This window comes from Dendroctonus ponderosae, unplaced genomic scaffold (genome assembly GCF_020466585.1).
Source record: "Dendroctonus ponderosae isolate FM_Combo_2020 unplaced genomic scaffold, Dpon_F_20191213v2 Dpon_F_20191213_1, whole genome shotgun sequence".
NCBI classification, from domain to species: Eukaryota; Metazoa; Arthropoda; class Insecta; order Coleoptera; family Curculionidae; genus Dendroctonus; species Dendroctonus ponderosae.
Window position 1 is genome coordinate 62932873 of NW_026017110.1, and position 15257 is coordinate 62948129.

Consider the following 15257-nt stretch of genomic DNA (forward strand, 5'->3'; position numbering starts at 1 on the left):
CTGGTTCAACTACTGGATCCCCTGTCGTATTTATGCGGCCACAGGGGATCCAGTAGTTGAACCAGTCTTAGTCGGAAAGCACGGGAGATCACTTCGCCCACTGCCTCATCGCCTTTGAAAATGTCCACCGCAGTTGTGGACGAAACGTCAGGAAGAAATTCCGATAGACCACGGCTTCAAAGCCCGGAAAACATTCCTAAATGTAATTTAACCGGCCGTGAAAGCCTTCAGAGTCTATATAGTTTTCACTTTGTTGAGGAGAAATCGCAATTTGCGCTCATCACGTCGACATAGCAATTTGAGTCACTTAGTTAGTTGTAAATAGACTTGCACTGATTAATTATTATAAGGTCAATATATTCAGTTTAAATCTGCAGTAGTAGCCGAATTTAAATTTTTCTAGTATTTGCGCCCCTAATGAATATCATCTATGCAGAAGGAGGAACAAATTCTCGACCAAAAGTGATTCAATGCGCAAATAAACGTAGCGAAATCTGCAATTTTTCCCGCAAGCACGTGTTACAATAACATTTCGAATCTTTTTCTACCGATTGCATTCTTTTTCCTCTTAGAAAGCTTTGATGTGGCTTTTGAAATTCAATTTGAACTAGAAAGATGGCGCTAGCAATCTCCTCCTGGTGAAACCAGCGAAGTCGGAACTCGCAGCAATTTTCAACTCGTGCCATAATGGCAAGTTTATATGACTGCTAACAGAAACTCGCTCATCGCTTTGCGTAGAAAAACAAATAAATTAATTTTTTTACTTAAATTCGACCCCAATCAGGGCTGATTTGAAAAACTTTTTTGAATTTAACACAGATTGGATAAAGCCTCGTGAGCTGGCACTAAATAATAAATATCTAGGGGGCAATATGGGCCGGAGTGTCTTGGTTTTCCTTCACTCTGAGAGGCAAAAATCGTTCGTTTGAGGTGGTAGCTGTATCGAATAAGGGACAGACCAGGAATTAATTAATTTTTGTGCTCTGATTGGATTTGCTCAACAAATGTCGATTTCGAGGCCTAGCGAAGAAAATTCACAGCACTTTAATTCAGAAAAGTTGAACCAAGTTAATTAATCCTTTCTTCTGATCCCTAACTCTTTCCTTGCAATTCATAATGTTGCTGAAAATAGTCTGGAAATGAACTGAAAAGCTGTTTCACATCAAAGAGCTATAGAAATGTAATAAATAGCATAGATTGAGACGCACGTGTGGCTGTTACTACTCATAAATAATCGTAGTAAGGCAATAGCAAATAAATAGTAAAATTTGGTGATTTTGGGCTTAATAAATAATAGCGCTTACAACTATAATATAAGCAGGAAAAAAGTCGATTTTTGTAGCCAACAAAAAAAGGTTTTTCTGTTGAGATTAACAATGCTACCTCAAAATTTCGTTTAAAACTGTATTTTTTTCTAGCAAAGTGTCCACACGTGTCGAAAGGCTCACCTGCCTGCTGAACATGTTTATGGGCTAACCCATTATTGGCGAAAACGAATTTTTAACTGGTTTAACTATGCCAATAATTGCCACGTGCCTGAAGTGGCAACAAAAAACAGTTAACGCAAATTCCTAAAACATTTCACTTGGTTAACGCACCATTGCTTAAATGTCTCAATCTCCAAAGCGTGCTGTTAATTAAATGTTGTCCAATAAGCTGATTAAATGCAGATTTTTATTCATCCGACTCCAGTTTTATTTCGCAAAAATGCGTCCTTAAGATAAAATTGCTTTTCAACGCTTAAAATATCACTAACCCTACTCTCTTTCGACAAAGGTCACTGATCCACCCTTTATTTTATTTCATATATAAAAAGAACTTGACTCCTATTCAAACATGCCAGCACTTATTATTGCCTTGAGATATGGGTGATTCTAAATCGAATTTCATCCTTTTCAGGCTTGAAATCGTTACAAATTTTCAACTAACATACGATTAGAGTTTATGTCGTTTTTGTTCGATTTATGTCAACATAAAATTACATTTAAACTATCACCGTATTGCTATGGCATCGGAACCAGCCGAATATAAGTTTTGTTTATTTAGGATCTTTAAGAAATAGACCCGCTTTGCAGGAAACTAAATTGAGTTCATCCCCTGTCCCCAATCCAGTCTGCTTGGGATAACTCAAGATTTGTATATAGATTTATTATACGTAATAATACCGTGTTTGAGTATTTAAATGGCATACTGTGCCTCAGCTTTATTTTTTTTTTAAGATCTGCATGCCCTTGACCACAACTAAAATCGTAATTCAATGCCGAGGAAGAAAAATAACCAAAATTTCGATGCAAAACACGTTCCAATGACATTTTTTACTTTGAGGGCTTTGCCGAGCTTTCCTTTAAAAAGGTTTTTCCAACTTAACGCTTTTAAATATTTTCCGCAGTAGCAAATAATAAAGGGCAAATTAATATCTCAAATCCAGAAAATTCTGCGTCTTCTTCTGTGAGAGCACAATCAGTTAAATATAATTGGATAGAAATAAGTCAAAGTCCATGTGACACAGGTGATATTTCGGTGGCTTTACGTGTGGAAATTGTCCCCAAATCTACAGTCGGTAATATTAAAACAGAATAGGGGGTTTAAATAGTGCACTATATATCATCTTTCGCTATTCAAATTACTTCTATCCTGAAAGGAATTATCCCGGTCCTATTGACAAACGGGGGTCCTTAAACTACCCTAACACAATACGATACGTTTGCATTAATTTAAATTAGATAATCGATGAAACCATTAGGTCTGAACGCCCTATTTCGCCAAGAGAAACCGATTTTCTCAAGGAGCTTTCCGTTTGACAAATGCATATGCATGCATTTTGCGAAGTAGCTCAAATTTGTTAACACCTTAGTAGATATAATAAGACTGGGTTTTTTAAAGGCCTTCGGACACCCAGGCCAGAATAATTGGGTGCTGCCAAATACTATTGTAAATCATTTGTGTCCTTAAACCACTTTCTATTTGTTCCTTGTTATCTTTTCTCCCTGGTTCTCTCCACTGGGGCAACTAAGTTTATTTCAAACGAACATTCCTGCATTATTTAATTTGCAGAAAATTTCAACATGCAAATCCGTAAAATAAAATTTATAATAGCACGTAGTCGGTCTATTGAATGCATTTGAGGGCACGAGTCATTCTTTGTCGCAGTTTTGGATTAAACGCCGACAAAACGATTATATGAATTGCATAAGCATTGTAGGGTCAGTTAGAATACAATATAATTAGCACATCATCAATGTGACTGTGAAGCAAAAGTGAATGCCGTTAAGCTTATACCATAATGTGGAAATGCCTCTATATTTATGTGTAGTTCTGATAAATTTGATTTTTCATCGCTCTGGATATTAACATTTCAGGCTTCCCTAAAAAAATTCTAGAAATAAAAGTTTATCTGAAAAATATTTTACTTTCTTAAGTATTAGCGCAGCGACGGCAATCTATCACCCATCAACCGTTTAGTTCCCGAAGCTCGTGATATACTCTAAGTTATTGTAAATATTCAGATCGTTTAAATAAATGACTATAAAACCAAGATTGCTCGTATGTGCAATGAATAGTGCTCGAATTGAATCGAAAATCTGATGATTAAAAAACTTCGTTTGTAGGAAACTCTCAAGACAAGCTGTTTAGGCAAATTTCTCATACAGCGATTTACTTTCTGAATTCCTAGTCCTGTCCTGAACAAAAAAAAATAGATTAGGGAGAACTTTAATACCTTAACGAATTAAACCGAGTTATAATGTCAATAAAAACACTTCAACGTGGATCAATAGCTTTTAATTTTCCAGTTATCCACCAGATATTAAAGCTCAGTAATTAGTTACATAAGCGACAGATCTTTAGAAATTCGAGTTATCCCTTCAAGCCGCATAACTTATACTGACGGGTTAAGACAAGGAATTTTAATAAAATGGTTAATTTACTTATAGTAAAAAATACGTTTACTTTACTTCATGGCCAGCATGACTTTTCTTTTGTACTTGTTGACCAATCGCATTTTTCAAGAGACGTAGACGAATTCATGGAATCTTGTAAAATATTCTCTTATCATAAAAACGCTTTAGGCCGGGGAGATGGATTGTCTGAAGCAACATGCAAAGTATGACTATTAATCTGCTTTGAAAAATGTCGTCGTGTGTTATCATTTCGGCCTTCAAATTAGCATGACCACAATTTTGTTTACTTCTTGCGCTAATATTTTCCATGTTTGAGTAAAATGTTATACAGGATTGTTTGAGTGTCCCGCATAAAATGTATGTTTTCTACTAGCAATTTTTAAGACTGAAACCAGCACCATAAATGAAATACAGGGCTATCCATTTTATGCTTGGGAAAGTAAAGTAAATAAAACACACAAAATATTCAGATGGAGACAAAAATTTTAATTGAATATAAAGATTAAACCTTGTCATTATACGTGAAAAACAATATCATTTAAATGTCCTCCACGGGACCTCCTACAGACCTCGAGTCTTCCTCCACACTTTGAGCAACAGCAGCGATATTTTCAGCTGAACGAATGTTGAATGACCAGATTTTTTGAAAAGAAAGTTGGGAAAGCTGGGGATGCAGGGGTTGTAAATAGGAAATAAACAATAATTTGAATGAATAGAGTTTTTTAAAGAACATAAATTTTACCCAGAACATTTGATTAGCCCCGTATAACAGGTCCCTCTCCGAGTAGGTGTGTTCACTATCACTCAAATATCGCGTTTTGTTGAATTGAAAGACACCCTTTAACGTCAATGGAGCCCTAATTAATGCCTAGGCATCCAAATTAGCTTCGAGGGTTTCAGCTGGCTACTTTCTTTCGTTAGCAGTTAAATTAAACACGAATAGGTGATAATAAAATTATTTTTTACAAACTTCATTTTGGGTATTTTGCCTCAAAAATTTTTGTCTTTAAAAAAGACAGAATTTGCTCACGTCTTTTATTACAGATTGATAAATAGTGCTCCTATTTCGCAATAAGAACGAATTATTTCACCTAGAGGGTATCCTGCGACACACTTAGGCTCAAGCTGAGAAAATGAATGAAGAGAAAATTCCAATTAGTAGAGAAATTAATTTGAATAATTACCTTATTTATTTATTAAATTAATACTTTTATTAAATTAATTTCTCTACTAATTGGAATTTTCTCTTACAGCTTGAGCCTAAGTGTGTCGCAGGATACCCTCTAGGTGAAATAATTCGTTCTTATTGCGAAATAGGAGCACTATTTATCAATCTGTAATAAAAGAGGTGAGGAAATTCTGTCTTTTTTAAAGACAAAAATTTTTGAGGCGAAATACCCAAAAAGAAGTTTGTAAAAAATGAATCGGCCTCAACAATATAGAACTTATCTACAACTTAAATAAAATTATTATTACGATATAATGACTTTGGATGGTGCTTTCAATTTTTTCGTACTCAATCAAGCCGGCTTTCTGTACGTTTAAACGAAAAATGTAGGTTTACCAACAGCAATGCAAATATTATATATGTTGTACAGTATGTTTAGTTTTTTTTCTTGTTATGCACATTTGCCGTTGTACCCTAAGGTCCATAGTTCGGTAGTAAATATTAGCATTAAATACTAACTTTCGTTGTAACCAAGTCGAAACGCTTCCACAATGTTTGTCTAAGACTGTTTTATGATGTCCTGCTGCAACGGCGGCAGTATTTTATGCAACTTAGAAATTTCTCTTGGATTGATGCCGCTCTTTTAGATGAGTGGTGGTAAATTATTATCAGTCAGCGTGAGACGAATTTAAGTATTCGCTTTGAAGTTCAATTTTTTAAAATATTACGCAATGTGCCAATTCCGTGTTCGTACGTGTAAATATGATTAAATTGCTATGCTCCAAAAGATGTAGATCTCTAATATGGGAATTCGCCTCAATACTTCCAATCAACTAGAATAAAATCCCGCAGGAAAAGTTTTCCGTCGACGTCAGTTTTTCTTTGAATATTGAAAGTTCCCCTTGTCAGCTTAAAAGTAATAATTTCCGAATCGGAATGAATTTACAACCGCTTTTCCCTCAAAAGTTCCACTAAGTCTATGTAACTTAAATGAGTTAATTAATTGATTTATTTTTGGAAGCTGATGTATTCCAAATCAACAATTTCCCCTATTAAATTTTCAATAGATTGATATCGTTTTCAATTTCCCAATTCTCAATTCCTTTTTCGCTACCCCTATTGTGATCTTACTTAGAGTCGATAAAAAGGGGGACTGACAATGTATTTTTCAATCACTTTTTCATGCTGTACATTTGTTTGCGAATTTACATTCGCGCAGTTAGCTTTAATTTCCTCATTCATTCGACGTGAAACTTTTAATTCCACTTTTCATACACGACAACATTATTCCATTTCTCAAAATTAACTAACTAAGCTTCATCAACGCAAAACAAGTGTTATTGTTGGAAAAGTGATACAGAAGGACCCAGGAAACGTATTTTGTCTATTAATTCTCGAAGAACAAAAGCGAGTTTACAGCAACATACATTACGGAAGAGGGATTGGCAAGATGATGTGGTATTTTAGCTGTCGGTCTAGTGAATTTGGTCGGATTTATGAGATGAGCCTGTTAGAAAAATCTTGAAACCACGTCAAATGCCCACAATAAAAAGTGCAAATTATGCGGGTATATTTTGGGAGGCAAATTTTGCGTCTCAGTCCGGCTATATGAAAATGTCCTAAAATTTTCTATGGGTTTTATTCGAGTACTAGTTGCAGGAATGCTAAATTCTAATGCATTTATAGTGGACACACTTCAAGTTAGTGGAAAGTATATAAAATAAGCGAACGCAGGATTAAATCAGGTTCAGACGCAGAAGCTAATAGTCCCTGATGGAAAGCAATTGCGCTTAGATATAAATCCCGAATTGAGCTGATGAAAGTTTAAATGTTGAAGGCGGCGTCTGGAATTACCGGGCATCCATGGTAAATTTTGTATGATGATGGTTCGAAATTTCGGCAACACTGCAAAGCTAGGGTTTTGTGCGCCCGGCCGAAACCAGCTGGGATCCGGCGGCCGGCGCGTCGAGAACGCTCGATGCAGCGACCTCGCAGGATTTGATTCCTGCTTGGCTTTTCTACCTGGTTGAGTTCAACTCATCCTAAAACCACCAGAAATAGCCACAGAAAGACCACCGAGTCTCAGCGGCACCCGCAGTCCCAACCACTCATCACCAAAACTTTTACAAATAATTGTTCCAATCCGAAATATGCTCCAAATATCCCCTAAATATGACCCAAATATTCGACAGTTTTTCACACGTTCTCCCGAATTTGTTCATCTGTTCGAGCAAAAGCAAATTAATGCAATCCCAACAAAAATTCATAATTCCCTACTCCTAATGAACAGTGTGTCATATCCTAATCGAGGATAGTTGAGCAGATTAGGCTCACAGTAGGACACTTTGAGCGTCATTTTCACTCATTCCAAACGAAACGCAAAGCTAATCAGTAGAAACCCGAAAAAAATTGCAATTAAATTCCTCAAAAATAACGTGCGTGTCATATCCATGCCAGTTATGTCACGCGGATTGCACTCTAAAAGCAGAAGCTCTAGCAGTAGAATTAATGACATTGTATAATGAAAATTATTATATTCAAGGAAAAATTCAATTTTAAACTTTGACACTGTTACGGAACCAATTATCTTCCTGACGTTTCGCCAACACGACCAGCTAACACCTTCAGAGACGTTTGCGGCAAAAGTTTTGATAAATATTTTACCTGCCTCACATTTAATGAAATTGCTTGCTTCTGCGGGTCCCTAGGGCATAAAAAAGTTTCGAAAAAAGCAGAGTTGGATATATCGACAATAGATGAAGGGCCAATCAAAATAATATTGTTGAGAGCCAAAGATTTCTGAAAAGCAAATGCTTTCGGCAAAAAACGCTTAATATCGTTCTCATCTGTTCGTAAACCGCTTAGATATTTTGCCAGTCTAAAAAGTATTCTCCAGGGGCTAAAGAGCAAAATTAATACCCTAAGCACATTTTACGCTTTGAAAATCATACATCATGTTATCTGTAAGTTTAATATACGACCTATTTATAAATACCGTTTACCCTAATGACAAAATCGATAAGGCATTCAAACTCTGATCTTATTTTTTCCAGTTTGGCGTAAATAGGAGTTTAGCCTAAGCGTTTATACATCTATTAAGCTTAGTTGAACCATTTACAGTCAATTTGGACTAGTACATTAATAAAATTGTTATACGCTTGTAAATGGACTGACCTTTCTAAACACTACCAGGATCAGTTATAGTATATTGGCGAATCCACAACTACAATTTGAAATTTTATTTTTCTGACGTCAAAACGCTTTTTCAGTTGAAATAGCGAGTATTAACAATGTAAAAATCATTGATGGAAAAAATCCTAAGGACTTCCGCTCCGATTTAGGATTTAAAACCCCTGGGAATGTTTTCAATGACGAAGCTTATCAGATAAATACGATCTGGCAGTACTTCAACAGCAGCCAGAATTTAATAAAATATATTATCTGAAATCATAGCCCAGAAAGTCTCGCATACCATAATAAAATATCGCTTCACGGGGATTTGAAATTCACTGGCGAAATATGTCCAAATACGCTAGCGAAACATTTAAAATTCTGGTGTGTGTTGAACGTAACCGGATATTTCACCAAAAGATCTCTTAAATTGCATCGCTTTCTTCACCGGACTGTTCAGGAGAAATCCTTGTTCAAGAAAAAGTACATATACCTTCATAAAATTGTTTCAAGAGCCTTAAATACTCCCATTTTTAATTCGACGAATCAACAGTTTTCTGGGGAATGGAAAAAGTTGTTTCCAATACGCAAAAGTTTCACTTTTTTATAAGCTTTCCAGAGTTTAGTCGAATGGTGCACGAAGAAGGGCGAACAGCTGTATCATATTCTAAAGCATTCCAGGGTATTCATTTAAAGAGGTTTAAAGAGTAAAATGATTTTACTAATTAGAAAAGAAAAGAACAGCCCTTTTGTCGAAGGGATGAAACCTTATAGTCAAGGGCTAGGGAGCTTTAGACTCGATAAGAAATTAAAGTTTAATCGACTTCGTAAGTTCATTGACAGCTTATAATATGAAAGCGAAACACTAAAGAGAATTTACAGTAATTGAACACATTCCACGTCGATTTGCGATTTAAACGGATTTCCCCAAGTTTGGATTTGGTATTTTAGTTTGGCGCTGATGCCTCTTCAATAGATTCAGCGCGTCAAAATATGTATAATAACGGATAGTCGTATTTTCCATATTTCTGAGTTGATTTCGCAAAAATCCTTCTGTGCGTTAGAGCATTACGAGTGACGTGACAACATTGGAATTTAATTTCTTGCGCAAGCTTTCCAAGCATTTCTGAAGCACGGATTCTGACGTGCACATGTGCTTTTGTTGCGGTGCTGAGTGCACGTTGTTTACTCTGATCCAAGCTCAAGAACTACGAGCGCAGGTAAGCGATCGTAAGCATCTCATCAAACATTTCGTTTTTTTTTTGGTCAAATTAATAAAATTATTTTTTTATTAAATAGTGATGATCTTCAAAAATTATTTATACGAAAAAACAATTTTGTTAATGCCAATCAAGATTACTAAATCTGTGTGTCAAGTTTAACTATTTTATTATAGCATTCACTTAATATTAATTGTGTAAACGTTCGCAAACAATGCATTCAGCTGAATACACGTATGGTATTTTTAGATGTGAAATCTCTGTTGATATTTGGTGGCAAAATTATCAATATTTTTTCGTTCAATTTGAAACCGTTAGAAACTTTGTGGAAAAATTTGGTCTATGAATTGTTGCGGACGACCGCTGTTAGTACCTAACAAATGGCCCAGCCCCATAATGGGCTAGTTCAGCCTTGCTCTATCAAATAAATTAGCTAGAATCTTTAATCACTTCACTTCAGCAAGGTCCTAAATATTTTTTCCAGTTTCTTCATGTCATGGCACTTTATTCGACTTGCCTGGTACAAATTATTATTAAATTTCTAATTATTGCTCTGTCACCCGAAGTTAATAAGTTGGCGCCAATTTTTCAAAAAGGCTCAAAAGATTTGAAACCTTTTACTATATAATTCAACAATAGTTTTCTAAATTTTTTAATTAATAGACGTGGCCATTCGCTTTATATTGCAAGCGGCATCTAGCTATCCGACTTGAAATTTTCCACAATATGCAGCCAATTTTCAATTTGAGAATGAAGAATTTAAATACGCTTCTGGGGTGATTGCTCCCGAAATTTGAAACATTTAAAAAAATATGTTTTGATCGATAAATTCAAGGTTCAACTTTCCGATTTATTCCAAAAATGTGTGATTATTAATTTGAACTTTAACTAACATTATAACGTATTGAATTGTGTGAGAACGCCACCCAAAACACTGGAATATGGATGAAGAAAAAATTATTTCCCGATATTCGATCAAAACTACTGATCACATATATCCGCCGAAAATTATTTTTCTTGTTTACAATCGTTTGCATGTAGTACTTTTTCATCAGAAATGTCTTACTTTCCGTAGCCGTATAATATTTACTTGTCAAAAAAAATGGGAAAATGCGAAATACAATAAAGGATATTTGCTTGGCGTTTTAAGAAAATATTCATTTTTATTTGTTTCGATGTTTACAAAAAATGCTTTATTGGCTATGTGAAGGATTCAATTTTTTACCCTCGTGGCTTAATAATTGAGAGCATAATGAGAACAGATTTCTCTAATAAAAAATGTGCAAATAATAAATCAGAACTAGCCGAAATTTGTTGCATTTCTTCCACAAATAAAATGCATCCTCTCGCAATATCAAAATCAAACGCAAGCGAATTAAACGTATTCTTTTAAGAGTAAACCCGAAAAACGTAATTTGACACTCAGCTTTTCAGAATATATAAATATTTAATTTGGTTATAAATGTAGTATTTCATTTTAACACTTTGCTGTCCGCGTTTCTAGAAAACCAAACACGCTATAAATTTGGATTACATTTTTTAAATCTTTCAAGATTTCGTTAGTTCTGGCCACTGGAACCAACAAAACGATTTGAAAAACTACACTTCGGCTTTCGAGGCCACTTTTAAGTTTTTTGGTGTTAGTGGTAGTGGTAGTTTGTTGAGAGCTTGCATCCGTACAGTGTAAGCTCTCAAGCAAACCATCTCTGAAGATGCAAGACACTCGTGCTTGCGAAACGTCAGCAAGAAATTCCCTTCTACGATGGCCTAAAAGGTCGAAAAACTTACAAGTTTCGATATGAAAAACTGTTTATGTTACAAAATAGAAAAATGACTTGAGCAATTCCTGGAAATCTTTTATTTCGTTATAGCAACTTCTTACGGAAAGTGACTAACGCTTCGACGAAAACCTTAATTTCGCTCCTTGAAGTTAATAGTCCTTTTTCAGAAAAATGATTGCTAACGTTTTATTGGGAAACCCCGTGATTCAATTCGTCACGGAAACTTGCTGAATTTCTGCGAAATCTTTATCGTGCCGTTACACGCAAGCTTTTTGACCAAGCAGTATTTATTTACAAATTAAACACAGTTTTGTTTTTAAATCTCATCCTGACTGTTCAGACAGGCCAACACGCCTTAATTTTAATTTAATTAGATCCCAGATCACGTTTGCTAGTTAATATAATCTCAATTACCGTCAGTACATTGTCAAAACTGGCCTTTTTCCATTCCTTGGAATAATTTATTTTTTGTGCCTCATAAGCTTAATGACTTAAACAGTAACAACTGATAACATTTTGGACTGCCATGATTCAACTAGAACCAAACAATGGAACCTTATCAACATCTGCAAAATGCGTATTAAAAAAAATCAGCAAGGAAAGAGAAAACAAGATTAAATGTCTAATCTGAAACACATTTAGGGTAATTAATGTTCTGAATGAATCCACAGTAAAGCGATTTGACTGTAAAAGCTAATTGAGTCAGTCTCGGCTAAAAAGGATTAAATAAAAAGCTATCGCCTTTTTAAATAATCTTCGATTGCGGCCGTTTTAATTAAGCGTCTAAGCAACCTGTTGCCATAAACCTTTGATGAATGTGATTTTTATTATGTTTACTGGAAAATGAAATCATTTTAAATCACGGTAATGTTTCAGTTCAGAACAATATTAATATTATCGGGCAATTCGGTCTTCGGAATAGGATTGCATCCACAGAATAATGCTACGAACGATGCAAAATTGTAAAATTGTATTTAGCATGATATGTATTGCCAATTAAGTGAATTCCTCGATATATTGAAATTTCTACGTTGGCCCTCATGTTGATGTTTACGTAATAAATTAGGCCCTATTGACTGTGATTATTATTATTACTATATTATACTTGTAAATGTCAACAGAACCTCCTAAAACAACGCAGTAAATTGCAATTGCTTGGACGGGAATTGAAAAACCCGTGAAAACGAAGTTGAAGAAAAAGAGCGTCACACAAAAATTGAACCAAGTTCTGTCTGGATTCACTTACTAAATATATACTGTTACTTTATCACACTTTTTCCAAGTATGTCTAGTTAAGAGTTCTTAAACATACCTCTGTTTCGGGCAGATTCAAAGCTGTGCTGTTTCGATATGATGGAAAGCAAAATGCTCGATCGGCACAGAAACAGTTTTAGTCAAGTCGAAGGACCCCATGGTTACCAAAGGTGAGTTTTTGAGTAGCCAAAATATGTTTATTGTTTGTCCTAATGTATATAATCCTAACGGAAAATATTCGACTCGCTTCCACTTAATTAAAGTATTTAGGATAGCGAATAAGGTGAAAGCAAATTGAATTCACTTGAGCAGAAATTAGATAAATGAAAATCCCAGTATTGAGCAGAAACCACTACGGGCCTGTTGATTATTTTCCAGGAAACGGAAAGAAATTTAAAAAAATGTTAGACTTTGTACCAATTATTTTACAGTCTTAGGTGTTAGATGTCGAGCGGAAATCAATCATGAATTGTTATGGCTTGACGATACAATATTAAAATATCTCTATCGTTGCTCAAAGCTCAGTTGTGGTGGTACAATTACAATACGATTGTTGGCATTTTCACATACCCGGAAAATTGATTTGTCTGCTTTTCCAGGCCAACATTATATTTGCTGCTTTTATCCCAACTGCTTCAAATCGTACAAGATTTGAACCCTTCATACGCTGTAAATAAATTGATTTTTACAGCAAAATATTTCAAGCAATCACACTGAGCTATGAGTGGAGGAATTCGAAACATTTTTGCATAATTTCAGCTAATATTGTGATATAATACAAAATTGACACAGGTTATTACACTTTCATATCAGAAATTGAGAGCTCGCTGTCTATAAGTATTGATTTGAAGTTTAAATAGAGCGAGAATCCATTTAATATATGCATAATTTTGTAGTCGGGTTTGCATTGACTGGTATATTTTAATTGGGAACTTTACGCTTTTAAATGTTCAGATAATTATACTATCAGTGTTGAATGTCATTCAAACACATTTATTTCCTGCATTTCCAACCGTCTGGGGTACAAAAAAGCAAAAAAAGACCGTGCCTCTTCTCACACCTTAAAAAGTGTGATAGAGGTCTTAAGTCTTCTCTCCACTTTATAACCGAAATGAATTATAGCCTATTAAAAGAAAATCCATTTAAGAAGTGGCAGTATAAACCACGATTTTGCTTCAAGCGCCTGCCTATGAAACAACATATATTATACATTTCAATAAAACTGAAACCGACCGATTAATATCCAGCTCTGATGGCTCTTTGATTTATTCCTTTTAACATATCACCTTATATATAGGGCTCCTAAAAGTGAACTATAAATTCGTTCCACTGCTAACGTCTGAAGTAATATGAGACAAGTTCGTTAAAATGATCAGTCAGTATTCTAAAATTATGGTTCGGTTTATTGCCAGGCTCCCTTTAAATCAAATTGATGATATTTCAGTGGTATAGGAGTAGGAGGTGGTAAATTCATGCAAATTAGGGCACGATGCCTATTAAACTGTTGCAGCAAGATGTTGCAACCTGGTGTTTTTTTACAGGTGGAATGTAAGCACTGCAAGCAACGAAAATACTCTGATTGATCTTGTCAACACCGATACTGAAATTGTGAACAATTCTCTTAAATTAGCTCCAGTCAATTCGAGTAATATATATGCACGTCGTCATTCTGCTCACGCTTGTACGGCAACTGAAGATCGCCAGTTAACAGTTGACGTAAGTAGTAGGTACCTATTTTATAAATGTATTATGTTCTTCAATAATTTCGGTTTCGTTTTTTCCCCTGATTCCTTATTAACAAATTTTCAAGTCAAAAATTCAGTTGAAATTAAAAATACTAAGCTTGCTAAAGTGTGTATGCAATCTTTGTGAGGCCAATATCAAAACCTCCACCCCAGTTAAGACTAGTCGCATTAGCGTTGCATAGGAATAAAGCTCTGATATCGTCGGCTTAAAATTTATCGCTTTGCCGTGTGTCTGTGTGAAAAGGTGCTCACACTTCAAAATAATCAATACGAAAATGATGGCAGTTAAGTTAAACATGACTCGGCCTGTTGGCATTGGCCATTCAAAATTTATTCCTGTAGTGATAGTAGAATATTTTTACGTTGCCTCAAGAAACGTGCATTCACTATACCAAAGCGGAGAAGTTTACGCTTTGAATTCGAGAACTTGCCGCGTTGGGGCAACTCACAGCAATTGTCTGCGATAAAAAATTTACCCCATCTGAAACTTTTTTTCAAACTTTTTAATTTCTTTCTAAAGTTCCAAAGAGTTTGTGTGAACTTGTGTGAATCATATTTACGGTTCCATTAAACGCACTTATTCTGAAACGCCCCCTTTCACCAACCACACGGCAAATTTGTAGGCAATATATGCTGCCACAAGAGCGGCTTTCCAGATACGACAGATAAAAACGATATTTTGTAATGGAACAAAGAGTGACTATTTCCATAATGGAAAAACTTTGAAGATGGTGCTTCACTTTTCGAACAAGAAAAAGCTTTTTCAGGAAATCCAATCAAATCGCTAAATAAATGCAAACCAAAAATATATTTAAATAATGTCAATTCAAAATTAATTCGTGGATTTCAGTCATTTATTGTCTACTTATCAATTAAAATACGTTTCGGTGCATTTTTCCACCATCATCAGTTTTTATGTGTAGCGTTGCTGCTGCTTTAAGCCTTGGCATACATTTTCAAACAAGTGTGAAAACAAGTTCTGTTCACAGATATACGGAGTAGCAATGGGTTCTCCCATA

General features: G+C 35.1%; 1 protein-coding gene across 3 annotated transcripts in view; it reads left to right on the forward strand.

The window, feature by feature from the left end:
* Positions 1–9355: 9355 nt before the first annotated feature.
* The window catches only part of LOC109541155 (atrial natriuretic peptide-converting enzyme), a 20829-nt gene continuing 14927 nt past the window's right edge, over positions 9356–15257 (forward strand). For all 3 annotated transcript variants that reach the window (XM_019909923.2, XM_019909924.2, XM_019909925.2), the window contains exons 1-3: positions 9356–9458; positions 12567–12663; positions 14035–14209. In XM_019909923.2, coding sequence (XP_019765482.1) covers positions 12590–12663; positions 14035–14209 — 249 coding nt within the window. In that variant the 5' untranslated portion in view covers positions 9356–9458; positions 12567–12589. The remainder of the gene's footprint in view (positions 9459–12566; positions 12664–14034; positions 14210–15257) is intronic.